General features: G+C 41.4%; 1 protein-coding gene across 8 annotated transcripts in view; it reads right to left on the reverse strand.

The window, feature by feature from the left end:
• phldb1a (pleckstrin homology-like domain, family B, member 1a) overlaps positions 1-27721 on the reverse strand; it is a 34371-nt gene extending 6650 nt beyond the window's left edge. The window contains exons 1-23 of one of the 8 annotated variants that reach the window (XM_067607876.1): positions 27564-27721; positions 21778-21876; positions 20912-21035; positions 19695-19865; positions 18222-18347; positions 15701-16806; positions 12102-12332; positions 11876-12007; positions 11572-11709; positions 10832-10960; positions 8647-8802; positions 8434-8544; positions 8252-8341; positions 7988-8131; positions 7476-7598; positions 7133-7273; positions 6789-6929; positions 5919-6038; positions 5756-5834; positions 5314-5458; positions 4898-4988; positions 3122-3268; positions 1174-1393 (exon numbers count right to left, since the gene is read on the reverse strand). In XM_067607876.1, the coding sequence (XP_067463977.1) occupies positions 1174-1393; positions 3122-3268; positions 4898-4988; positions 5314-5458; positions 5756-5834; positions 5919-6038; positions 6789-6929; positions 7133-7273; positions 7476-7598; positions 7988-8131; positions 8252-8341; positions 8434-8544; positions 8647-8802; positions 10832-10960; positions 11572-11709; positions 11876-12007; positions 12102-12332; positions 15701-16806; positions 18222-18347; positions 19695-19865; positions 20912-21035; positions 21778-21837 (3925 nt within the window). In that variant the 5' untranslated portion in view covers positions 21838-21876; positions 27564-27721. Of the gene's footprint in view, positions 1-1173; positions 1394-3121; positions 3269-4897; positions 4989-5313; positions 5459-5755; positions 5835-5918; positions 6039-6788; positions 6930-7132; positions 7274-7475; positions 7599-7987; positions 8132-8251; positions 8342-8433; positions 8545-8646; positions 8803-10831; positions 10961-11571; positions 11710-11875; positions 12008-12101; positions 12333-15700; positions 16807-18221; positions 18348-18908; positions 19211-19694; positions 19866-20911; positions 21036-21777; positions 21877-23646; positions 23804-27068; positions 27174-27563 lie in introns of those variants that run through there. The other 7 variants (XM_067607877.1, XM_067607875.1, XM_067607878.1 and 4 more) reach the window with 7 other exon arrangements.
• Positions 27722-27936: the final 215 nt, after the last annotated feature.

Below are 27936 nucleotides of genomic sequence, written 5' to 3' on the forward strand. Positions count from 1 at the left end.
TTAGTCACGAACAAGCCAGGAGCTAGCCTCCTCCCCAAGAAAAACACATCCAGAGAAAGTATTGCATCTTATTTCATCACCATCATCACCATCATCTTCGTCAGTAGTGAGGGGGTGAAAGGGCTAGGCAAGTGAGTGGAGAGAGAGAGGAGCAAAAAGAACAGGGGTGTCAGTAATGAAAATATACTTGGAACCTATTTTGAACTTGATTGTAAAATAACGTCTCAAAACACGCTTGTGAATTATTCAGAAAACTAACTGTTCTCATTTAAAATCCAGGGGACAGTCTGATAGACGTGAATTACAAACTGACTTCAATTTGAACACACGAGAACAAGGCGGAAAAAGCCACTTGGTGCAGTTTTAATTAGTGTTTGGTTCCAGTTGTGTAAACGCCGGTTGGGACAGAAGTCGGGTTTACTACTGCAAAACATAACGAGAGCGAAGTGTAATAGCCTCGGCACTGCTGTCGGGTGAACTGAATAAATCAGGTACAGCTGGGAACTTTTTTAACATAAAGTTTAGAGTTTATAAATACTACGTATGAGGGGATTCTTACGTGAGCCAATTGGTTTGATCACTTTAATCCGAGGCCCTTTGTGTAAATGTTGGGATCCTTTACGGGGAATCAAAAAAAAGTTCATATATGTAATGCTATTAGTTCTTTATCCTGTGCAGCTTGGCAGTGCACAAGACTTTGTGCAGTAATTAACTGAGGCTGTAACTTTGAGGCCTCAAAGGCATGAGGGAGGAGACATACAAGCTCAACAAAAACCCAAAGTTCTTTATATTTTAAAGGAATGTTAGCAAATTTGGAACTTATTTTCCTTCAACAGGTACTCACCTCAATTTACATTAAAAAAATGTTGTAGTGGCATATCAATTAAATCATCCTTAAGAAGAGAAGCTAATAACCATGACAGCAGATCAGACAACATGTTGGCTTTTAAAGACACTTGTTCCCCTGAGAGACGTCTGGTGGTTCTGTGTGACTGAATTATGTTGTTGTCATCTTGAATATGTGTGATTTGTCATGAGGTCTTTGTAAAAGACATTTTGATCTCAGTGAGACTTCCTGAATAAATAAAGCCATGTATATTAGCCCATAATTATGTAACTTTATATGATGGATAAAATGTTGTCGTATCTGTAACTATAACTGTAGATCCTCACCCACGTAGTAACAGAAGTTCCTCTTCAGGCGGTCAAAAACGAACCAGCGTTTCTTCCATGATTTGATTTTGCCACCCATCTTCACCAGGTGGCCCTTGCACATCTTCTCTGTGAGGATGATGTAGGGGCAGGTATCTATGCTGTGGCCGGACGACTCCACGTGGGCACGCAGGTCAAACTCCTCCTTACGGTTCGGCAGATAACGAGTCATGGGACGGGCCTGTGAAGAAAACAAGTCATGTTGCTTTAATGTTGCTTACCAAGAGGTGTGAGATAAGGGAAGGATTATAATTGTTTGACAAAAGTCTTCATAAACAAGGTCATTCAGGTCTGTGAATTCTGACCATTGAATTGAAACAGCATTTAAAAAAGTTTTTCAAAGCTGTTAATTGTGTTTTTTACATAGGCTGAGCTCTGTCAATACATGGGCCTCCTAATTAAATATTCAGTGTGAGAGTGTGAGACATCTGTCTGACGCTGTCTTATTTATTTTTATTGTTCCTGTTTTAACAAGTCATAACTTGAGACTCGAGTCAAGTCCAAGGCAAGACTTAAACTTGCATCAACAGAATTTTTGGCCACTTGGGTGCAGCGGAAACAAGATGTAAACACAACACTGACATATTATCACTTCAATATGTTACTTGCACTTGTTAGCATACAGTTAAGTATGCTAACAAGTGCATACTTAACTGCCTATTTACAGATCCAGCAGATACAAAGCAATGTTATCATTCATTTAGAGTCGTGTTTCTGGCCCCCTGATGAATGTAAGTCCAATATTCACTCTACTTTTAGCTCTTTTATAGTCTCCAACAACTCCTGAGGGAAATATCTGTCTCTTTAGCTGCTAAATGCTCCATTATGTTCAACAGCTAGCCGCTAACTTTGTCTGTATGCCGTTTAGTGCTGTGCAGGTGGGTTAATCTCAGTTTTTTGGCAGAAAACAGCTGCTTGCTGCAGCTGAAAAAATGAATCAAAACAATAAAGTCGTGCACATAAAACCAAAACATTGAGCTGAGAGATGCTAAAACGCTGGAGGAGAACTGGAGAGTTGGGTGATAATTCTGTGTAGGTTCATCATTTTGAGCAACACCTTTCACCTTACCCATAGTTATTTGAACCATTATTAATATAAAAATATTGATTGTAGCAGCTTTAGCAGTAGAGTATCTAACCTCCATATCGTGACATTTCCGAGAGAGATAGGATAGACAGGCAGGACATAACATTGGGAGGAATTTGATTTAAATGTTGAAAAGTGGGCGTGTCATAATTAATCTTAGCTCTGAGCCACTAAAAGATTGATTGATGGGTGGATGTCATGATATTATTGGTTGAAATTGGTTGGTTCAAACCTACGTAAGAATCATATTTTGTTTTATAGGATGAAAACATGATTCGATTTTGATATAAAAATACAAAGAATTTTTTTTTGCAATTTTTTGGCCATTTATTGTTAAAAAGGTGGATAATATGACCAGGGATGTGATCTAAAACGGTTTAAAAGGCATTTTTCATTTCATCTTGACTTTAAGTCTGACTCAAATTGACAAGTTTGAGTTATAATAATTGGGGTAAGTGTATTTGTATTTGATGATTTGAGAATATTTGTTTATGTACTCTTGGTACTTGTACCACAGAAACTGGCAATTAAATACAATCAGCCAAGATTAAAGCAGGAATTATGAGTATATTATATTTTTTGTGCGCCCCCGCCCCACCTCACCCATTATTCTCTGTTGTTCCTCTCACACTCTCCACCCTACCCTCCATTCTCTCCCCTTTCGCTCCCTTCCCTGACAATCTTTGATCTTCCCTTATACCCAGCCTCTCTTTAGTGTCTTGCCTCTCATCCTCTTCCCCAAGCCTCCCTCCCCCTCCACCCTCCCCCTCTCCCCTACTCTCTCTTCTTCCCGCCGCTGTCTCCTCCCGCTGCTCCACTGACCTGGGAGAAGTGCTTCTCTCTCATCTTCACCTCCTCCTCCACCAGCCTATGCCTGTGGATCGTCTCGTCCTGAAGCCTCCTCTCTGCCTCCTCTCGCCTCCTCCGCTCCTCCTCCAACATCTGCCGCCGAGCCTGCGCCTCCCTCTCCTGGGAGCGTCGGGAGAGGAGAAAGAGGAACAGATGGAGAGAAGAGAAGAGAAAACAGGGGGGAAATAGGAGACAGGGAGAATATGTTAATGGTAGGCAAATATTGCAATACAAAGTGAATGACTGTCAGAAGAGGCACATGAGAATTCAAGTCCCAATCCAGGGTTTTGTAAAATATATCCCTTAAGTCTGTATATAGAAGGGTAAGCTTTGCTGATGTAAAATGATCCTTTGCAGCTTTCAGACACTTACATACAAGTCGGCTTTGTTTCAACATGTGGAAATAATACAGAGGTAAACAAAGTACTTACAGCATCATTTCACCACACCTTAAACTGACAGATCGCTTTGAGAAAGTGTTTTCTATCCGCTGGAAAGGAGAAATACGAGACTCCTGTGATAAAGTTAGTGTTTATCGACTCTCAGGGAAGTTGGTGTGTTTGGTGATGATATGAACATAACATGTTATCAAAGTCTGTAGTCCAAATTAATAATTTCAATCAAATTGTAGTTAATTATAGGCTTGCTGGATCCATGTTTGAATGTAGTAGTTAATATTTATTGTATTTTGAACTTGTATTTGTATTAATTGCATTAGTCTTTGTATCCACTTGCCCAGGGACTGCAGATGGAAATTAGCTATTAGCTAAATCTGCTACAGTACATCTTGTCTCCCTGTGTGAGATGAATGTTTTCTTTTGGACATGTCAAATGAATGTAACGAACCAAACTAAACTAAACTATAGCATCATGTGGCTGGAACGCACTTCCAAGTGATCTGAGAGACTTAACAGCTGATTATATATTTGATAGAAAGAGGAAATGTGGCTATTGTAGAAACAAAAATGCTAACATGATATTTTATATATTGTCATCCTACTCTGTCCATCAGTGTCCGTGTGTGTGTGTGTGTGTATGTGTGTGTGTGTGTGTGTGTGTGTGTGTGTGTGTGTGTGTGCTTCACGGGTCCTTGGCATTTGTTTGGATCTTTTGTTTTGTCAATTGTAAGGTTCTGATTGTTATATGTGCTTGTATGTATCTGTCCTGTAATGGTTTTTACCAGGTTTCCTATTAATTTATGCTTGTTTCTTTAATGTTTGTTTCTTTAATGTATAACATCAACCTGCCCAAGGGCTGCAGATGAAAAGTAATAGATACATCTATTATAAATTGAAGTAGTTGTTAAAGTACATGAATTAAAGTAGTTTGTTGCATTGAACATCAGTTTGATTATTTTGTATGTGATTTGCAATAATTTGACATTTCTTTCCATATAAAAAAGGTTAATAACTTGGCACTGATTTTTACTCATGTTGCCCAGCCAAAACTCCAGAAACAAAAGGTGAAACCATAAAAATAATGCATATTTTCATAGTTTTTAATATATGCCAGACACATAAATATTACTTTTGAGAGCACAGATCCATTTTATGCTCACTACTGGAAACAGCATAAAAAATCTGCTAGTACAGCGAAAGTGATGCCAGAAGTGAGGAGGGGATAACCTCAGGATTACCAGCTGAAACTTTAAATGAACTTTAAGGAGATATGATCAGATTACTTTTGTCCAGTCATGTCAGGAAGAAGCATTCACATCAAAACTCTGCAGCACTAAGGTTGGAAACTTACTCGGGTCTCAATCAGCCTGGCTTTCTCCTGCTGCGCCTCCTTCAACATCTTCTCCATCTCTTCTATCCTCTGGGCCTCTAACCCACAGGCACTACAACACACAGCGGGAAGGAGCGTCTGATGACACGGATACAACAAGGCTCGGGATGAAAAAGTCAACAGACATGCCTGGAAACCAAGCTCTAAAAGCAGTATGAGCACCAGTAAACAGAGTCTTTGAACTTCTAACTTCATGGAAGACTGGAAACTTGAAGGGGTTGGCATGGCAACAGCCAGTGTACTAGTCACAGGAGCAGCCATGTAACAAAACATGTTGTCACGGAAACAAAGCTCAGTGACCCTTCTCCTGGGAGACGGGGCAGACTTGAGTGTTCCCATGGAAACAGAGCCAATTGCACATGTTTCCATCCTCTCACCTTTCTGGGGTACAGGCAGAGTTGCCGGTGGAGACGCTGGTCTCCATGCTGTCTGAGCTCTCCAGGCTCAGGGTGTCGTACGCCTGGTTGCCACTCGGTGGCGACTGATGATGCAGGATGGAGTGATGGACTGTGGGAGACAGATCTGTGCAAGCAGAGAGAGTGAAGACACAGCTGTTGCAGACTCACAGTGCCCTCTACTGATAGTGTCCAGTCATTGCCACTAGATGATTATAATCTGAGCGTGTTTAAAGTACTGTAAGTAAACCTGACACATTGGTAACATACTGTTCCTACTGACTTTAAAAGCAAGAGACCATATGCTTCCTCCATGTTTCAAAATTAATTCGCACAGTTCTCCTCTGCAGCCTTTTTTTCTGTCTAAAAGTTCAGAAGTCATGCCAGGTGAAATAGATGAGACAGGACTGACGGACTCAAGTACCTTTGCTCTGCAGAGCCAACAGCCTCCTGGAGTCCATGTCTAATGGGTTAGACATCTCTCTCAGCAGTAAGTGCAACCCCTGAGAAACACATGAAAAGCATCACACAGTGAACTACTGAGAGGGTTTGATTATAGTTTATATGTGTGAAAGTGATGTGCCCACCTTGGTGGATGCATTTTTCTCATGTGCAACACCACTGGAGTGTGGCGGAGCTGCAGCACTGCTGACAGGAGTACACGATCCTGCTTGCCCAACCTCACCATCTGATTTGGATTTCAATAGCTGAATGAATAAAAACAGATCAGTTTAGTGTTTGTTTTTCTTTTGAAGATCCTCGCCTGCTCTTAAACCCTTTTCTGTTCTTACAGTCTGGAGGGTTCCTTCAAAAGACAGAAAACTGAATCATTTTTGAGACTTTCCACAGCTTAATGATTCCCAAAACTGTTATCTGTCTATGACATTTTTATAATGTGTCTTATGGTTTTAATCAGAAGATTCTTCAATACTTTCTGTATATTTTTTTCTTTTTTGTGTTTTACGACTTGCTGCACCCAAGTTACCTATAAAGTCTGAACACTGGAAACATTGAACTCATCTGGGCAAATGTACTGTGTTGCTTGTCTTTTCTATTTTTTGTTTTCTGAAGAATGTAGCACTGCTGACGTCCTGGTTGAACTCATGTTTGCAGTATTTTCTACAGGATGTTAGAAAATGCTTCACTAGGTGCGACTGTGATAAAGTACTTGATGACTTTCACACTAACATCAGCAAATTTGTGCCATTACTCATTCTATGGCAGTGGGAGAGATTCACAGACTACCCTGTCTTCTTTGTCCACTAGAGGTCTTCCTAGTCATAAAAATAAGGATAGTTGAGTAGCTAGAGAGAGGATCTGCTATATTCAGGGGTTCGAGACACCATGTTGCATCTGGCCTGTCATTAGTGCCCTTTAGCAAGACATTGAATTCTCACACTGACAACTAGCTACCAAGAGAGCATGAAGCAGTGAGCGAGAAAGAGGGAAGAATTTACCTGCCCGTGTCTGCGTGCAGAAAAAGACTTTGCGGGCAGCGGTGGAGGACATGACTCAGGCTCTCCAGCAGCCATGATGTCCTGGTACCAGCGCTCGAGGTTAATAGGAGGCATTGCATTCCTGCTCAGCTCAGGCTGGCTCTGAGGTGATGAAAAGCATTCAGCCAAAAGGAGAAAGGAGCAGTGAAGCAACAGAATCAGTGTCTGAAGCATCAAGCAGGTAGGAAAGATTAACATTCACCAATCCTTATAGGCATACCAAGCTGAGATAGCAAAGATCTACTTTGGATGGCTGCAAATGACAAAATAACAGGCACCCTAATGACTCGGAAAAAATAACCAACCTGTGCAGAGAGAAAGGAGGAAGGACCACATGCGATTGTGTCAGTGGAGGCAAGTTGGAATGATGGAATAGAGGAGGAAGAGGAGGGATTAACTCTCTGTATCCCAAAGATCTGGCTTAACTGACTGACCGTGATGTACTCCTTCACACGGACAACCAGATGGCACAGAAACACAGAGAAATAACACATACATGTACAGAACAGAGAGAGAGCAGAAAGTGGAAAAATCCATTAAGAAGATGCATCAATGAGAAAGATATTTTGAGATAATGTGCTTTGGTGGGTTCGGTATCTATCACATAGACAAGTCAGAGATATATCAGAGAGCAGGCAGGGTTTCTACCTCACATGGCAGAGTTGGAGCTACAGCGAGGGAGAGGCAGTGGAGAGCAGCAGGGGAAGGAGAGTGAGGTCGCATAGAAGAATTTCCATACATCTTATAGACATCAGAAAGCCTGAGGTACTCCTGCATCAACAGCCAAAAACAACAATAAGCATATAGTCAACACTTAGCAAAGATTTACAAAGGAAACACAAAGACATCACAACTTTAAATGAGTATAGATGGCAGTCATTTTACAGTTTAATAACTTTCCACAAATGCCTCAATTCTCAATGGCATAACCATTAATATAGAGAATGTACAAACCTCTAAAAAACTCATGTTCAGTATGTAGAGAGAGGCAGAAACTTTCTACCAGCAGACACACTGCATGCGTGTTGTTGTTTGTCAGTATTTGCTAACACACCATCATTTTTTTCTTTTATTCAAAAAAAAACAACAAAAAAACTGCAACACAGGCATTTTAGGATTTGTTAGGGTTTTGTTGCAAAGAGGATTTTGTTGAGATTTACCTCCTGTAGCCTAACAGGAGAGAGTTCAGGGGAGGGGATGTGAGAGGAAGAGGAGGAGGAGGAGAAGGAGGCAGAGGAGGGACAGGAGCTATGAGGAGGACCGTCCACATGAGCAAGGTCAGGTTCGCTGATGTGAAGCCAGTTCTGTTCAAAAAGTTCATCTAAGTTAAAGAAATCCACTCGGAAGGAAGGATTTTTATTGCAGTAATTCTCCTCCAGGTGCTTGATATTGTGAAATCATGTCTCTGTCGGGTTCCTGCTCACCTCTTTCATGCTGCTGTTCGGCTTTGGGAAGTTTCTCCCTCCTGTCAAGATGTGGTACCTCTTCTCCAGGGCACATAACCTGTCCTGCTCCTAAGAGGCAGAACCACCACACACATACATCACTATTATAAATGACATACACTGCATTTAACACAAGGGTTCATTAACAGTGAGAGGCTAACCTTGTGTAACAGCTGCACAGTCACCGTCCTGTCTTTAGCCATCCTCTCACAATCTTGAACCGCTTGTAACCCCAGCTGCTTCACCTGAGCTTCCAGAGCAGCCATCTTCTCCTGAGAATCAACATGTCCACTTTCTTGATGTCACACCATATAATCTTGTTATATCTTACATACATATATGGGTTTTCCTCTATACTGTACATGTGACCTCACCTTCCTCTTTGCCACACTGCAGTGATACTCGGCTCGCTCTTGAAGAAGCTGCGAGCTCTGAGTCTCCTTCTTCTCCTCCAGACTGCTTTCCTCCTCCAGCTGGCAGAACTCCAGCTCCTCAAACTGCTTGGTCCCAGACTCCAGAGCTTCAGCTTTCTGTCCACACACAGATACACATGTTTGAAATCACATTGAGTCATCCTTTAGTGGTTAAAGGATAAAGCTGGCGATATTCCATTTTTTTCTTATGGTTAACAAATCCCACAAAAAGATCAAAACCAACAATGAACTGATCTGACAAACACGTAAAAGTGTTATAAAACTATTTAAACAATACAACGTTTCTCTGGCTGACATGTTCAGACTAGAGCCCATGTCAGCTTGGGCATTAGTTTATTTTGACTCACATAGACCATCTTATATCGCTGTAAATATTTATGTATTAATCTGGAATAGAAAATAGTGCCCAGCAAATACACTGCTTACTCCTGGTTGAGTAATGCTTTCTAAAAACTACAGTGCCCAGCTGTTTTAGAAAATTCCTGAGCCTTTTTGAAAAAAATGAAACTATATATTTGTGACACATTAACTGATTTTTTGGGGCCACTTGGGGGCAGCAAAACTAGTTGTGAACACAACGTGACATATCATTGACTTTTAAGATGATATGTTGCACTTAGCAGTTGCTTATTTACACATTGAGCAGATACGGAGCAACATCTCATTCATTTGGAGTAATGTTTCTGTCCACCTGATAAATGTAAGTCCAATATTCACTCTCTTTTAGCTTTGTTTTTGATCTCTACCACTTCCTGAGGGAAATATCTGGCTCTTTAGCTGCTAAATGCTCCATATGTTCACAGTGTTAGTCACTAACTGCCGTTTGGTGCTGAGCAGGTAGTGGACAGAGAGTTTTTAGAGCTTTTTCTTTGAAAACAGCTGCCTGCTGCAGCCGAAAACAATGCTATGAGAGCGGTGAGAGTCAACCAAAACAGTAAGGTTGCAGTCGGGCAACTAAAACAATGAGCTGAAACTTGCTAAAGTTCTGTAAAGCCGAGAGCTGCAGAGTCAGGTGAAAATTCTCTGTAGGTTCATCACTATGAGTAACGCCTCTCATGTTACACATTGTCATTTGATACATTGTTTTATGAAAAATATTTTATATATTTATAGTATAGCTGCTTTAATGATTTGCATTTTAAGCAGCAACTTATGATTCCTACTGAGTGGAGAGGTCAGAAAGTATTGACAGATGGACGAACGTATTTACCTTGCAAGGCAGCTGGATTCACGAGATAACGCAATCATGCCAGAATCTATCATGTCAGGCTTTAAGTTATGCGTTTGTCTCCAAACCACCGGTGGCTCGGACCAATCAGTGTCCTATGAGGATTCTCACGTGATCTTGTGATCTGGGGAATCCAGCTGCCTCCATGGATGTATTATAAGAACTGGATAGGGATTCTTAGCCCTATCCAGCTTAGCCTTGCAGCCAGTTTTTCACAGTGATAGACACATGGTTCATCCAAACACCTGCCAAGTACTTTTTGAAAGTGTCTGCCCTTTTCCAAACAGTTTCCAAGGACGACTTCTCAGATGGTTCTGTGTAACAAACCATCTGGCTTCAGCTTACGAACACATTGTTGGTTTTGGTGTTTTCATGGGATTTGTTTAAAATAAGAAAAATATACAAAAACAGCAGCCTTATCCATAATAAAGTATCCAACATTTCATACCATTAAGTCTGGCAATGCTCTGCCTGAAAACATTAAGGGGACTTGAATCACTCATGGTAAAATGCATGCAATTTTTTTTAGAGCGAAGCTGTTAATAACATTATTGATTATTACTAATTGCATTTGACATTTCAAGCATCCAGAATGAGGGAACAGCAGAGATTAAGCAGGAGTATTAAATTACTGCTGGAGTAGCAAAGCATCGCCTGCTGTATGGTCACACTTATAAAATGCATATATAATGAAAATGACATAATAAACTAATATGTTTAGGTAATGAAGGCAACAGCAGAAAAAGAGGAAATGCACAGTCTGCAGACTTGATGAGTGCTTCAAAACAGAGTCAGTGTTATGTCTGCGGCCGTTTCTGTGCAGATCATACAGGACTGTGGTATTCAGTATATTATAACTCACTGTTGCAAGCCAGTGGGCTGCGTGAGAACACTGACCCTGCTGAGCTGCTCCTGTAACTGTTCCCTTAGAGACAAGGGGCACTTATCAAACTGCCTCTTCAGCTCATTGTACTCATTCCTCTGCTTTTCCAGGACCTTCCGCTCAGCCGACACATTAGCCCTCCCCTAAAAACACATAGAAACACACACGCATACGCACGATCGTATCCACATTCACACACACGCACCAACCCGTGGAGAAACAAAAAAAAAAAATCACAGATAACTCAAATCCATGCAGGCAAGCTAACAAGCCAAGGCAGTTAAAGTTAAAGAGGATTGAAGCAGAGGTTAGGTTTGTAGTGGTGTTAGAGGTTGCAATGCTTCACACATTTTAACATTAAAATGGGAGGAAAACAAAAAGGTATATGCAAGTCTGAATCAACATTTTAGTGTCACATCCAACTGAAAGCCTAATGCACGTGAGCAAGATTTCAACTGTTGTCTTTATAAACACAAGAACTGTTGCAGACTGAAGACAGTTTGGGTTTTGTATTTTAGGACAGACAGTAAGCAGTGCAATAGTCAGTTGAGATCCGAGAAAAGGGTCTATAGATACTGTCTATGTCCACTGTTTGCACATTCGGTGAGTGAGTTTTTATAAATTCAAACACAATCAAGAACATGTCCAACATTCACGTGCAGACACTTACTGTGCATGTAAGACACATAGTTATGAGTAAACGGACAGATCAAGTATTTATTCTGTATCACATTGTTTTGTCCTGGGTGCCCACCTTCTCCTTCTCTTTCTGGGTGGCCTTGTCCAGCTGGCTCAGTTTAAGCTGCAGCTGAGAGATTATTTCATTTTCAGCCTCCACCTGCTCCTGCTCTGCCTGCCTCTCTGCCTGTAGCAGAGCTTGCTCCATCTCCACCTAGAGACAGATATAGAGTCAGAGTCAGCAAACAATCGTGCAAAGGTGTTAACTTTGGCACTAAACACAACTCCTCCAGTTACAGGGTGCGTTGATCCAAGAGAGTACACACAGTATTTCATCAACGTGTTTTCTCTGCCAGAGTATGTATCTGTGTATGTGTTACCTCTTGTTTGGTCTCTTGTAGCTGCTGCTCCAGCTCACTGACTCGGTGCTTTAAGTCATCAATCCTGGCTAAAATCCTGTTCCTCTCCTCCTCCAGGTCGATCTGCTCCCTCCCGGCAAACAGCTCTTCACACTGTCAGATTTGTATTTAAAAAAAACTTTGACAGAAGAAAACACTTGTATACTATATGTATGTGCATGGCTGCATGAATGAAAGTGTGTATTACCTCTTGATGTGTGCTTTCTGTGCTGCTAGACTCCTCTCTCTGGGTCTCCTCGTCATTCTCTCTCACCCTCTGGGGATGGTCTACTCCCTGAAGGGACATCACTGTGTCTGAGCAGGTGCCTTTAGTGCCCCCCAACAGCCCGCTCCTCACCACCTCAGCCAGCTCCGCAGCACTGTCCTCATGGTTATACTCTGCACACAGATTCAGGATGGTCTCTAGCCTCTGCCGCTCCTATAAAAGAGATGCAAGTCATTAAGGGGGTGTTGTACTATGATCATATTGCAGAGTAGCTCCAAGTGTCCTTGTGTGACATTGTCCCATTTAGGCAGCTGTCCCTCTGCCACTGCCACTGGATGACTGTAACCTGATAGCGGGAGGGCCAAGGCTTATGTATTTTGTGTTTCAGGAGGGGGTTCATGGTAAAAACTGTCAGAGCTAGAGCTGTTCAAGAAAACAGAATCTAACACACTAATATCTGTGAGAAGAATACATTTAAAACATTGGCCAGTTTTGGTTGCTGACTGAAAGTATCTCAGATTACAGATCTCAGATAGATTAGTGTATGATTAAGTCTACACCACCTCTCATTTGGTTTTTACTTTCTGACCAGAGATGCTTTAAATTTTGCTATTTTTGTTTTGATTTTCCAATCTTAAGTTTTTCTTCATTGTGTTATGTATCTGTTTGATATGACATATGGTTCTAGCTTGTGGCCAGTCTATTGTCTTGCATCACTGCAAACAATGGGATGCTTGCTTTAATCCACCAAAATAACAGTACAAAATATGTAATCATTGTTCCTGTTGAACAATAATTAGGAATCTGGCAAGACTTAGAATAACTGTTCCTGATGCTGAAGCATTGTTGTTTCAACAAACACAGCCTACTTTTGTCTGCTATTTAAATTTTCCAGGCTGTGAAAATAACCACTCCAACTCTGTCATGAACATCCACTTCAACTGCAGGATTTATAGCTCACTGTTGTTTATACTTATTCCTTGATGAAAAGCAGCAATACCACTAAAACTGAACCATATTTATCTGAACTTCAGAGCTGGGAACTAAAAGGTTAAGTAAATTTAGGCATAACAATGTGAATCTAAATTTACAATGAACTTTGATTTAATAGGTTTCAAATTTAACATTTAACTTGAAAATGCAGGTCATTTGGAATAACAAAATAGTTCAACACTAAAATAAACTTCTCTATTTACTATTTATTATTATTATTGAAATGTTGCAGCTTAAGTTGCAGTGGAAATATTATTGTCTCATGTATCATCAAGGAAATTCTTTCAATTAACCAGAATCCTCCCAAAAACAGACTCAAACCAGCGGTTGGGCGTCTTCCCCATGGAACTGGTCTAAAATTAACTTTTCTATTACATCTCTTCCTCTCCAGCTATGCCCTTTACTTTAAGAGATAGGTGTAGGTTGGATTCAATGATGTGAAATTTAAAAAAAACCCTGCATAACGTGCCAAGTGTGCCATGAGAGCAGTGTGCCAAATATAGTGCATTCATTTCACTGACAGGAAATCCTTCCTTTGTCTCTCTCATCTATAGGTTTAACATTTATCAGTTTTGTGTGCTTCTTTCAAGGCTGCAATACCAACAAATCAAGAACATGGCCCAGGAGCCTAAACATATACATGCAGCTTGTTTTTCATTAAAATGTATTTGAAATGGCAACAGAAATGACAGGAATCAGAGAAATAGTTTGACATTTTTGGAAAATCTGTAAAAATGTTTTACAAGATATAAAATGTTAAGTAACGTTCATGAGTTTTACAGGTGCTGGAGCATTGACTGTATATAAATATGGATGTCATGACAGCTCCCCAAAAGTGAAGCCAAAACATCTCGATCGCCCCCTGGTGGCTGGCTGGAGCATAGGTCATAAATCTCGCCCTCTCTGTTTTAACAGATGGGACATGGGCTAAACTAAAATATCAAAGTACATGTCAACTAAATTTTCCCTAGAGATGGTTTCTGTAATTTAAGGGTAGTTCTTATCATGCTGTCTTATCTGTCAGGCAGCAGAGGGGGTGCGTCCTAACTCTACTGTGCAGACTCTGGCTCCAAATGACGTTGCACAAGCAAGATGGCAGCTCTTGGGCAGCTCCCGGAAAGGAGGTAGCTTGGCTTCACCTTTGCACAGCGGTAGGAAGTGGAGATGCGTCGTCCATATTTATATACAGTCAATGTGCTGGAGATTGTTTGTTTTTTTAAATCTTAGGACAACTAGTTGTTTCCCCCTGCGTCCAGTCTTTACACTAAACTAAGCTAAGCTAAGCTAACAGCCTCCTGGCTTCATATTGAATAAAAAAATGTGAGAGTGGACAAAATAGTGGACTTGCAAAAACAGCATGTGCATGTGTTGCTGTTTAGCTGTCACTTTCCTACCACCACATGAATGCAGCATAATATCAGTGGGTACAAATTAAAATCATGTAATGGAGGAAATCCCAAATATGGATCATGAGCGAAATCTAATCAACATATCCTTAGACCAAGAAATATTTCTCCTTGCCCTCCTTGACTCAATGCAAGGAGAGGAGAGTAGCTTTGACACAAACATACTGTATCCACTGCTGTCACACCTGTACCAGTCCAACTTAGATGCATGTTGTCAGTAACTGTCTTATTTGTTACCAGAAACCTTTTGGTTCCTGAAATAGTCTGTGTACGTTGAAGGCTGAGAGTGAACCCCCCTTCACCCCTTCTCTGTGGTCCCTTCAGCTGTCAGAGGCAGGCTGGTGTGGGGGCTGAAGAAGGGTCGGGGGTGGGTGTGGATTGAGGATGGATAACAAGCATGCAGTCTATGATCTTGTGTGGGTACGAATAAGAAAGAGCCTACAGTCAAGCACAGGCAGCTTTGAAAGTAAATACTGCTCGTCCTTTTGGTAAATATAGTGTTGAGCAATGACCAGCCACACCCTCTGCTCTGGACCTCAAGACTTGTGGAAGAATGTTCCCTCCGTGTCACTCGGTCCACATGAGCTGAGCTGGTGGCTGTATGCCAGGAGATTTAGACAAGATATCTTAATGTAGACATGGTGTCACCATGCCAGACGTGTCAGTACCTTCCCCAGTATTTACGTCCTTTTAAATCATGTTGTTTGCTCATGTAATCATGTTCTTTGGATCAGTCCTCATCAATTGTCCTGTGTTGTTTTTAATGCTGTTTGGTGAAGCTAAAATTAATTTGTCAAATTGTGGGCAATAATGTTCCCAACTAAATAAATGACTTAAACTCAGAACCACTCAAACCTATAATAATCAATATTTAACTGAGTTTGGGTTTTTGTCTCTTTCAGCTCATTGTTTTGGTTTACAGCAGGAACAATTATCATATGGTTCAGTCTAACCCCCACTGAGCCAAAAGTTGATCAAAGTAAATACAAATACCACTCATACCAAGGAACAAGGATAAATAAACCAAGAGCAGCAAATGTATTCTTCAAGACTTCCTGAGCAAGCCAAAATGCAGTGCGGAGTTCACATCAGCATCCAGATCTGGACTGAACCATTTCTATCATATTGAAATATTTGTCTATTCTCATATCAATTGCAAATCATAAAGTGCTGATAACTTACCAGCTTCTCCATTTCCTGCTCACGGAGCCTCTCCTCTCTCTGCCAGCGGTGGTATTCCAGCAACTCATCCTCATTGTCACTGATCTCAGAGATGCTATTCTTGCGTTCCCGGGTATATGATTTCATAAGACTTGGTTCTTTGCTGGATGATCCTGTCATGGTCACACAAGGGGTCTTTCTTTGGTTGTGAGGGCTTGTGAGAGGAGATGAACCAGACAGGGGACTCAAGCCTGAGATGAGGGGGTTTCCGGGGCCAGGCCTCAACTGCTTCTCCTGCCCAGAGATTGGTGATGGACTCTGGGCATACAGTGCCCTCATGGCTTCTGCTTTTGAAGGAGCCATGAGTTTGTGGTGGCCCTGGGGGCTCTCGGGGACAGGTTTAGCAGTGAAGCCTTGTGAGGCGAAGGAGGATGCTGAGCCCTGCGATCCTGGAGTACCTCTGCGGGACATGTAAGGGCTGAGAGGAGGAAGCTCTCTCAGGCTGGTGGGTCCAGTCGGCTCTGGTGTCCTGAGCCTTTGAGGGACATCTACATGAGAGAGCGACTGACCCTGATCTCGCATGGGGCTTGGGGATCTCTTCTGTAGGGAGGAACCTCTTACTCGAGGACTGGTTGGAGCTGTTGGGGCAAATTTGACATGGGATGGTTTGCGATTTAGACTAGAGTTCTCTGAACCTTGTCCAGACCCCCTGCTAGGTGGTGTGGGGCTTGATGTGGCCTCTGCCCTTACGTTCCTCAGAAGCTTTGGGCTCTCCTGGGCCCTCTGACCACCACTAGTGCTGCTGGATGCCACAGAGAGTGAAGCCCGTGGATGGGGGACAGGAGTGTTGGACTGGGTGGGTACTGGAGGGGTTTTGTTGCCAAGGTTCTGGCCGAGAGAGCTGCTACTGTTCTCATAGATGGACTCCTCTTTCATGGAGCCATTTCTCCCATTGAGCATGTTTGGAGGACAGGTCTGAGGAACAGGCTGTTTACCAGACCCTGATGATGATGATGATGATGAGGCCTTCAGCACCAGAGAGTCCTGGAGGTCCTTTGCTATGTTGTTGATTTTGGAGTCACCGTTGCTGGAAAAAGACTGGTTCCCATTCAGGACGCTATGGGAGTCTGAGGAGGAGGAGACAGAAACACTTGTGCATGAGCTTTCCTGCTGAATAAATGAAGACAAGCACACTTAAATGGACAGTTGCAAAAACACACATAAACAAACACACAGTGGTAGGAATCTATCCTGTGTCACCTTTGTCCTTTTGACATCCACCACACATCAGGTCAGTGTTGTAAGACAAAGGAGGAAGCCCATAAAAGGAAAAATGCACATGCCTGGACATGTTGTTGCACACACATTGTGTCTCAGTAGGCCTAGATGGTGATAAATGTCTCAGAGCCCGTGTTCTCCTGTATGAACCAAACCCAGAGGTCGGGATGTTGTGCTCTTCAGTTGTGTCGTAATCCTTCAGGGATCTGGAGCTGCTAAATATAAAAGCTGCAGCCCTGTGGCTCATTCAAAGCAGATGAAATCAGGGCCTGGTCAGGAAAGAGTGGGCCATACACACTGCGCAGGGTGTGGCGGCTCTTACTGTACTGCTCAGGCACAGACAGCCAAACCAGTAAGGTCAGAGGAGAATGGATTCTAAATATCATTGACAGCACGAGGCAACAGTCCCAGCAGGCGGTGGGCCAGAATAATATAACATGTAAGTGTAACTGCAAGAAGAAAAAAATTACTAGAGGCAAAGCCCGTTTTACACTGTACTGAGTTTTCACACTTGTAAGTGTAACAACAATCTTTTTTCACAACGGGGTCAAACCTTGAGTGAAAACCAAGAGATTTAAATGAACCAGATCACAATGTAGGCCACAGATAATTAGCTCTCAACAAGCTATTTCTGCATCCTGTCCAATATTTCATTCCAACATCAAGACCAATCAGACTCAAGATATGAAAATCAAGAGCTAGCAAGCTTAGTGTCCATCAAAACTTAGACGTACAAAAAAAAAAAAATTCCATTTGACATGAACATGCCAGTTATCATCAAATGTCATTCAGTTGTCGGTTGTCATCAAATTATCAAACTACTCAAGTGTAGCTTTTATTATGTTTGCTGCATATCAGTAACCATTTGTGAGGACATAAGCCCTGAAACATGGATATTTAAAGAACTAATTATGCATTAATCATGTACTAATCATGTATGTCATCCTACTCAAAGGCCAAGACTCATAATTCTCTGCGACTAAACTGCATCAGATTGTACGATCCCTGCTCAGCATTAACGGGAACATCGTCATGTAACTTGTTTATTTTACAATAAGATGGTAGGAACCCAAAGTGGTTAGAATAGTTTATGTGACTAAATATCTATCAGCTCAAAGCATTTGCTCTTCCCAGAATAGCTACTGAGGAAACAAGTACGCACAGTTGTCACTGGCCATCTTATTCCTGGATCACAGGAATTGTTAATCTGGAGTTTAGATGTTGCTTTACTGTATTGTCTTAACTATCAAAGCAGGATCTTTACCAGAGGGATGAGTTCTTGCGGTGCTCAATCCGTGGCTCCCTCCAGGCAGCATGCTCTTCATCCTCAGGGCCTCTTCTGGATGGTTGAAGCGGAAAAAGGCCGATTGACCAAAACACAGCATGCACCCTGCCAGGAAAGAAGACCATGTGGGTTGCAAGCTGATGTGTCATCATCAGAGAGGCAATTCACCATAAATGTGCTGCTACAAAAAATTAAACTGATGTGGTGTTGTTGTTTTTTTCTAATCTCTAACTTCAACTATTATACTTTTTCCAATTCAATTTTGACACAATATCACTGTCATAATGGCTCAACAAATCACATATGTCTATAATATGCTGTGTGTATGCAAACCGCATCATGATGCTGTCCTGCTTACTGTTGAACCACAGCATTTAAAAATAGGAGGTGTAAGAGTTACACCCATTGTTTTGTGAGATTTATTTTAACACCCTTGGAAAGAAAAACACATTTCAGCTTGACATGCGGTAAAATAAGGAATGAAAGTAAGTATGCATACAGTATAATGTTCATTTGTCCTGTTGTCAATAACAGAACTTTGTCAATTACGACCTTTAAAAAAAAGTTTTCTTCTCATTTGGTTGTTTCTGATGGTAATACTGTATATTCATCCTCCTATTGATTGTTTAATGTACATAAATAAACTTATATAGTAGTTTAACTCACATGTGATTAACCAGTAAGTGAAATCAACTGCTTCTGTTTTTCCTGCATTTCCAGTAGCTGTCTGATATATTCCTGAAAGTCACACTCTGAAGTTTTCCAGTTATGGATATTCCACAGGGAGTTTAATACTTATTTAGTCCTTCAAAGAGAAGTCAAAGATCCATATCGCGTTGTAGCAACATTATTCCTCATGATATTAAAAAAAAGCAGTTTCCTCCATTCCTGAGTTGTTTTGTTCAGAGTTTCATGATTGTCCTTTGAATGCAGCAAAGCTTGTAAGTATTCTTGTTCAGCAGCTGCTGCCTCCACACACACTCACACACATATATACACACACACCCGGCTTCAAATGACATTCTGGTGTAGCTGCTGGCCAAGATCCCATAGAGAGGGGACTGAGGGGGCGGGACTGTTATGCCTTTTTTACGGCAAGTATGCGTGTTACTGGGAGGACATGCATACTGTTTAGCCACTGTGACGTTAAACCATGTCTTATGTCCACTCTGCGGCCAGTGTAGAAATCTAACACTCAGAAGAACCTAATTTATCTTCCAGAGCCCTTCATATTGTAATACTGCAAAGCATTTGCCATTTTGATAAATCATCTGACTGTACATCAGTGTGATTTCACAGATTATGGGGACTTTAAAAACTTCCAATTAGACTCTGCTTATAGTGGACAAGGCAAGCACTACTGTCCTGCCTAGATCTTAATCATTTGGTGGTTTTATGGCAAAGATTATTACATCATTTATATATATCATTGAAGCATGTGACTGTGTTTACCTTGTGTCAGGCGATAGGGTTTGGTGATGGGAAGGCCATCTGCTGAGCATTGGTTTCCACATGGGTACAAGGTGATGCTGCCCGCCTGGTTTTCAATGTAGCAGTGCTGAGCCGCGATGCCGGGGCCCTGCAGAGGGATATCTGTCACCCCGCTGCCTAATGTGGTTCTCCCTGCAACGACAACAAACATTTTCCCAGCGTCAGTTACTGGAGATCCATGTAGACCTGTGACTACTTATGTGAAGTATTCTTAGGTCTACGGTTCAAAGCCAGAGTTGATGGACGCTCATCTCAGAGGTCAAGGCCACATGGGGCAGAGTCACAAACAGAGTCAGCACATGGTTGAATGTTGAACGACAGGTGTTAGTCTCAGGAGATGAGCTTTGGCTGGCAGTTGAAAGGCATCTTGTCAGTCATTATTAATATAACCATCTGCTATTTACTGTTTTGTAATTTGATTATCAGTTATATTCTGTCGCTGCCTGAAGCATACGCAAGAGATATAACCCAACACAAACACATATACTACTTATTCTTATTTGATAGCGCAAAGAAGATGCATCACAAAGAAAATCCCAGAAGGCTTTTCTCTGGGGCACTACTGTCTCCTCTCTCTTCTTCTATGGTGTCTGTGTTCGGTGCAAGACAAATGATGCAAGAAAATCACAGACAATTGCGACTGTGACACAGTATGAGTGACTACAAGATGGTTAGAAGGTGGCAATTCATGACAAGTTGTGCCATTTACTAACTTTATTAAATAACAATTGACTTGTTTTGAATCAATCATACAGTCAGTACAGAGATGTCTGGGCTGATACAAACTGTAGTTTACCATGTCGGTTAAAGAAAAAAATGTCCACCGATATTGTTAGCCTGTCATTTAGTTGCAGATTATATACTTTACACATTATCAGGCAGGACCATATATATGACAAGCTGTTAGTGAAGTGTGCTATGTAAATATATGAGGCATAGAAACGACAATGACATGGACATATATGAAAAATAGATCATGAATAATCTTTGCATTTTAGTGAGGATTAATGACAATTTTGATGAGTAATCTGTGATCAGCATAAATTAAATTCTTAGTGTAATAAACCTGACACTGTTTAATACGCAAACATTCGCCCAACACACACACACACACACACACACACACACACACACACACACACACACACACACACACACACACACAGACAGGTCTTCACCTTCCAGCAGTGGTAGCAGGGTGATGGCTGTGCTCAGGCGTCCACTTCCCAAACTAACCAGGTGGGGGCGCTCTGCCTGGACTTTCAGGGACTTGCCTGTCTCAATCAGGTCTAAAGGAGTACTCTGTCAAAACAAAATCATAGAGAAAAAAAAAACATCAGTATTTTATGATCTTAAGAGATTTTGTTGTTGTTAGTTACTCACACACAGCACATGAGGTATTAACAGTTAAGGACACATGTAGATTTTTCTGACATCAGTTTTGTATAAAATCCCAACAGTGAATAAATATCACATGAGCAGTCCAGTATATGGACTTGATTCAGGCCCTGACATGTGTCCTTTATGCAACTGAATAAGTTACACGCAATAAAATAAATTTGAAGATATGAGTGTGATGATACAACACTGACAGAGGGGCTGTAGTGTCTGTTCTGCTACAGCAGTAAATGAGGTGACACATTATCTAATACATACAGTAACTGTAGTAATTAATTATTAGGGGACTGATGTGGTATGACTTGAATGAATTTTTTTTCATAAATGTCAGAAACACTAAAAATAAAGACCCCAACAATTACAGTCCATATCAGAGAGACAGAGCATAGAAATAACATTTAAATAACATTTACAAGATGTGTACTGTAAGTATGTATTTCTTTAAAAGGTAGATATGCCAATTTATACAGCAAGCTCTGATTGGCAGATTCATTTATTTGATTTGAAGTTGATTTACTACTAAAATCTTACTTCTTAAATTCTTGAAACAACTGTAAGGAGTAATAAAGTCAGTTAAACTTGATTTATCATCCCAGTTGTATCAGCTGTAAACTGTCACTGTCACCTGAACTAAGACATGACTCACCTGTAAGACCTGGTGCGTCTGTCGCCCATGTTCCACTTTATTCCTGCTCATGCGGTCCATGTCGGCTGGGCTGTCAGAATGATCTGATGCATGAAGATCCTGAAGCAAACGCACACATACACACGGATAGAGAGAACAGCAGGGGATGAATGGGAGCGCTGGGAATACTGCTACTACAGTTGTACTACAATGGGAACAGTGCTTTCCTTACAAACCCTTCTGCCCCAGTTATAAGCCCACGTGACCAAACTGTTATACTGGGTAATTGTTTCTCTACAACCAACCAGACAAAACGATCCATCAAGAAAACTGACATTGATTTATGCCTCAATCTAAGAAAGATTACTGATTTTACACGTTAAAGAATGAACACAAGTAGACATTTGACAACAATCTTGGCAGAAAATAGCAGCCTGCCATTATGTGAATATCATCACTTCTGATGTGTAGCAGAAGGTTTGAATAAGCTCTGCAAGTGCCTTAGACATCAGGGGTCAGATAACTACTTCCTCTGATGAGTCACTGTGACTCGCATACAGATCTTTCAAACACACACACACTCTGTGTTTGCAGACAGATGCAACAGATTAGATCCAGCTGTCTGCGCATCACGCTCGCTTCAGACGAGAGGAAAACAACAGCCCACGAGGACCACACATGCCTCAAACAATCACACGTAGACACATAAGCTGCCCAGATGACTCCCCATATTATATCACCATAGCAGATATTCACGTCTCTCACCCACATGTGTTGCTCGCTTGTATCCACTCAGCATTCCAAGTAAAACTGAAATAGACACAACTACCTACTATCTAGTGTCTGTTTTGTCTGATATGGAGCAAACATAAATTACTGTATGCCACATTTGACTCACTGACTTTCACATTTCAAAATAGAAATATCTTTCCTCAGTAGGTGTTGGGACAACTTGTACTTTATGACTAAGTTATGTCTCTCATTTATTGTGTCTTCCTTTAATTTCTCACCAGTCTACATGTCAGGAAATGACCACATCAGCCCATTCACACACCAACACGTGACCGTTGCATCAAACAGAAATACTTGAGGGCTTTGTCGCTCGATGCTGACATCACTCATCAATAAGAATTTTTGAAAAAAATAGTCAAAAACCATCCTCAGCTGCTGCCCTCCAAGTTTAGCCCTGGCTGTTTGAGACAACAGGGCGTTCTATCTGTGTCTGATGTCACTCCAGACGAGGCTGCCGGGTGAAACCACACTATATGACAATCCTGTCCAGTGTGTGTGAGTCTCAGTGGACCCAGTGACACGGAGAACAGACCGTCCCCTCTGTTCAACACTGACACTGGACCCCTGACGCCTCTTGCTGTCAGCCCACTGGCTGTCAACACTTGCCCTCTTTGAGCCACGCAGTCAGACACAGGACAGGAGAGTGGGCAGGGTAATGTGTCTCTGTCTGTCTGACTCACACACACACACACACATATGCACACATGTGCTCCTGCTCCCACAAGCCTCACTGATTTAACGTGCAGTACACACCCAGGCCGGAGAATAGTTTTAATGCTTGCAAATGCAGGGCCTTCCACTGTAACCTGTGATTATGGGGGCAGTTATGCCCTGCAGAGCTGCCATGAGCTTCTGAAAATAGACACCGCCAGCCACACAGTCTGGGCTGCTACTTTTAAAGAGAAATGACTTCTGGTGAGACTTAAATCTGACAAAACAGAGGAAGAAAAGGAAAATTGTACACTTAGAATGAATTAAATAAAGCGGAGTGACATTTTATAGAGGGGAACATAAAAAACAGTCAATTTACAAACACTGCAGTGCTGGAAAACACAGTCAACAGTTTACTTACTTCACTGACAGACATGCAACTCTTACCATCTCTCTACTCTTACAGAGTCCAGACAACAGCTAGATCCATGATTTTGTCTGTAGATTCTTATTCCATTCAGTGTCAGAAGCAGTGTCCACATTATTGTTTATGTCTTGCTCCTAGCCTTTTTCATTCACTCACTGAGTTCCTCTGCTATTTCCCTCCTCCCAGCCCCTTCTCCTCCCCATCCCGGTGCAGAGTTACATCCCCGACACGCAGCACAGAGGGGGACCCGGCACTGGCACTGCCCTCCAAAAATGTGCTCTTACTTCCGACTTATTCTTTAATGACTTCCTTTCTCTTTTTGGCAAATAATCTTTGTGATCCCTATTAGTAAAGAAGAACTTCACTTGAACAATGAACTCTTAAGTTTCACAACACTCCATAATAAGAGAGGGGTGTTTGGTCAAAGTTCAGATCCTCCTCAGAGAGTCCCTGAGATGTATTTACTCCCCTACAGGATTTTCACTGATGGAAAGATCAGATGGACCGCACCAGATGATCAGAGGAGGCTAGAAACCAAATCCATGCAATGCTGTGCGTCCCCTCAGCGTTGCCGATTGGTAAAGCAGGTGTTAACAGTCTGACGGGTTGGAACCACGATCCGGGGCAGAAATAACATGTGGTGTAGGAGTAGGAGATGGAAAAGACCTTGTGTCCTTTGACTTCCTGCTGTGAGTCCTGTTCCACTGATGCAACCAAAAAACAAGGGGTTTTCCGCTCTGGAAAACTGTTGAATAGACATTTATGATAATATGAGTAAGCAGAGCATTATAATGCATCTACTGTGTTTGATACATCAGTGATGAAGGGATAGAGAAATACTATGTTCCACAGGAAGTGGGCGAACACATGTCAGCCATCTTTTCACATGTCCCACTGGGGCGATTTGGCATAGAGACAGACAGAGAGTGGAAGAGAGTGGGAGAAAGACCTCTACTATTGATCTCTCAAGGCTTTTCCCATGGTCGGGGCCAGAGGGGAGATGGAGGAAATGAAGCAGATGATGAGTCACTGAGGAAAATAAAAACAAACAAACAGAGGCAGCTAAGTAACCAGATGGTCTCAGAGCAAAGTCTGCAGTGAGGGTTGATGTTCTGAGTCAGCCGCCTTCGGTAATAATGTTGAGGTGTCAGTGTCAGAGGGGATGAAAAGCTGCTGAATGTCCTTTAAACTTATATTTTGGATGTAGATTTGCTGCAGACACTACAGACACTCTCTGCAGCAAATAAGCTTACACAACAAAAGAATACTTAAAAGCAATGTCAATTCTGGTTAACAAAAGTTGTTAAATGGTATTATTAGCTCATTAATCCTGACAGCACATCAAATATGTGTGTTTGGCCAAAAAGAATACAGTTTCCACACCAGGATCTTAAGCATTAAATTAAAAATACTGAATTTTGATGTGTCACATATTATTAATTGCAGTACATTAGCACATTTAACTTTTTACTCGGCTGCATTTAACGATTATTTTCATCATCAATTAATCTGCCGAGTATTTTCTTGATTCATCATTTAGTCAATGAAATGCTAAAAAATAGGGGAGAAATGGCATTCACAATTTCTCAGAGCTCACAGTGATGTCTTTGAGTGGCTTGTTTTGTCCAACTAACAGTCCACAACCTTACGATATTCAATTTACTGTCAAATGTGACAAACAAAAACAGCAGATCGACACATTTGTGAAGCTGGAACCAAAGAATGTGACTGAAGCGATTGCTTGATTATCAAAATTGTTGTTTATTCATTTGTCTTTGATCGACTAATCGATTAAACAACTGATCTTTGCAGCTCAATTTTTCTCTTTAGAGTAAAAATAAGGATGTTGTGTCAAGCTGCGTTAGTATTATTAATATTATTATAAAGATAAAGAACAATTATTAACACTGAGAACTGAAAAAATGGAGTTTGAAGCATTTTCATAACAGAAAGTCCACAAATCACACAAATGCTTCAAGTCAGTAACATCAAGTTAAATAAAAAGATGATGTAAGGGTTCAATATTTCAAACTAAAACCATCCAGGCTACATATATAAAAAGGGTTTTTATTTTGCTTTGGAGTTTAAACATGGACAGATTTACAGCTACATTATGTAGAATGATCTAACTTGATTACTGAGCACTATTAAAGTTTGTTTTCTTGCCAAGGCTGTAATTTCATGCAACTTTCCCTTTAAATGGTCTCTGTCGTGGTTGTACGCCTGAACTGACTGCAGGGATGCCTCAGCATTCACACATGTTAGGAGCACTGTGCAAGGATGATAAATGTCCACAATTACTGGAAGATTTGCCAGCTGCAGAATGAGTGTGTGTGTATTTACTGATCACACTGGTGTGAGGATTTCTCACAGGTCTTGAATTATGTGTCTGCCCTGTAGTTACACAGTGCTATACACTGTCTACCCTGACCTGTGGAGCAGCTGTCTGCAGATCTCTACAGGATATCTGGACATGTGACAGTATACAGATGGAAGAATTCAAAAATGCAATCAGGTACAAAATGCTTGAGTAGGATCCAGCAGGATACAGACTATGCAAGTGGTGACTCAATCAGAGAAACAGGTTACATTCAGGCACAAGGATGTGTTTTTTTGATCACCTTCCTTCTCATGTGAAATTAGGTAACAGGGACATCCTTGCCCTGAACTCAGACAGCACTTCCTCTTAGACTGCTCACAAATTTTGCCTCTTCCGCTAAGATTGACAGGCCAAAACATAACATTTGCCCTTACCTTGACCATTAACTTAACCATTTGAGTGGTGGAGCTTGTTGTGGTGATACACAAGCTGGGAGGAATGCTGCAGGCATGAGAAGCTCAACTCAAGACAAGAAAGACCCTTATTCTCAATGAGGAGTCATAAAAGACTGATTCACATGTGGGTTATAGAGATTAACATCGTCTACAGCACAGACCCAGACACTGTATTTACAGAGCATTGCCATACAGTATAACATGGTGTCTAAACTGTGCAACGTTATCAGAAAAAACTAAACATATCCAACAACATACTGACTATAAGTACACATAAATGCCATCGGTGTCTTATGATTTGCTCCGCTTGATAAAACACCCACATTCTCATATACTGCAATCATCACACAATGCACATCGTACTAACACACATCATGTGATCACCCATATGCTACTCTGATAGGGCATGCACCCACTCACACTTAAAACGAATAAGCAAGAACAGGAAGTTGTTGATATTCCCAAAACCTTTCTCTTGAGTCTCCCACCTAACAGATGTGCTGTTTCCTCTCTAACATCTGTCCACTTGTCTCTCATAATTTATAAATAAATTCAAGAAAATGCAACTCAACTCTACATGCAAACAAGCTGTTGATCATTAAATATTTCTATCTGTTAAAACAAACGTAAAGGTTTCTTATCATTTTTAAGTTAAAAATGTACTCACTCAGGCACATGTGCACCTCACACTCCTGTCAGTGGAAATACTTGATCAGACTGTAATTCCACCAAAGTACATTACTGGACACATGAGCCCCAAAGGCAGCCTGATCTCACACACACATAAAAGTGTCCATTCACATTCACTGGGTTTGGCTCCTAATCTCTCTCTCTCTCTCTCTCTCTCTCTCTCTCTCTCTCTCTCTGTCTCGCTCTGTAAAACCAGATGATTTCCACCTGCTCCGACTGCTCTGTAATATTTAAATTAGAAAATAAGCCCATAAGAAGCCAACAACAAATTATTGTAAAAATGCTGAAAAAGTATGAAAACTCTTTGGCACACAGTGAACAGTGAGTGAGAAATAACTGGGTCATATTAGGCTGACAGCCATGAGCTGTAACGTAAGCTGCCACAATAGCCCCATTATCTCCTCTTCTCTCCTACTTATTCTTTCTCTCAATGCAACATACAAACACAGCAAATATTTGTGTTTCTCATTACCCGTGCTGGCTAGGAACATCGTCTTGTCTGTGGGATGAGTCAGTCCAAAGATTAAAAACACGGGGAGACGAGGCGTTCTCACAGCTCCTCGTGAGAAAAGTCTCCCAATGCAGTTCACTTCTAGAGGATGGAAATATGCTGTCAGTTCTTCACTGCTGTTGAGTTTGTTTCAAAGTGAAACATTCAGTACATCTTTCTGCCAGGTCCACCCCTCTTTCCGGCCCTCATCCTCTCCCCACTTATCGTTCCTTTTCCCATTCATCTGAATCTACCCACTCTGTATCCCTGCATTGCTCTCACAAAGCAGATTTATCTTCAGATCTCTAAATTCTTTAGATTTTTACAAGTGAGGTATGTCGAACTTAGTGGTGAA

This window comes from Thunnus thynnus, chromosome 13 (genome assembly GCF_963924715.1).
Source record: "Thunnus thynnus chromosome 13, fThuThy2.1, whole genome shotgun sequence".
NCBI lineage: Eukaryota > Metazoa > Chordata > Actinopteri > Scombriformes > Scombridae > Thunnus > Thunnus thynnus.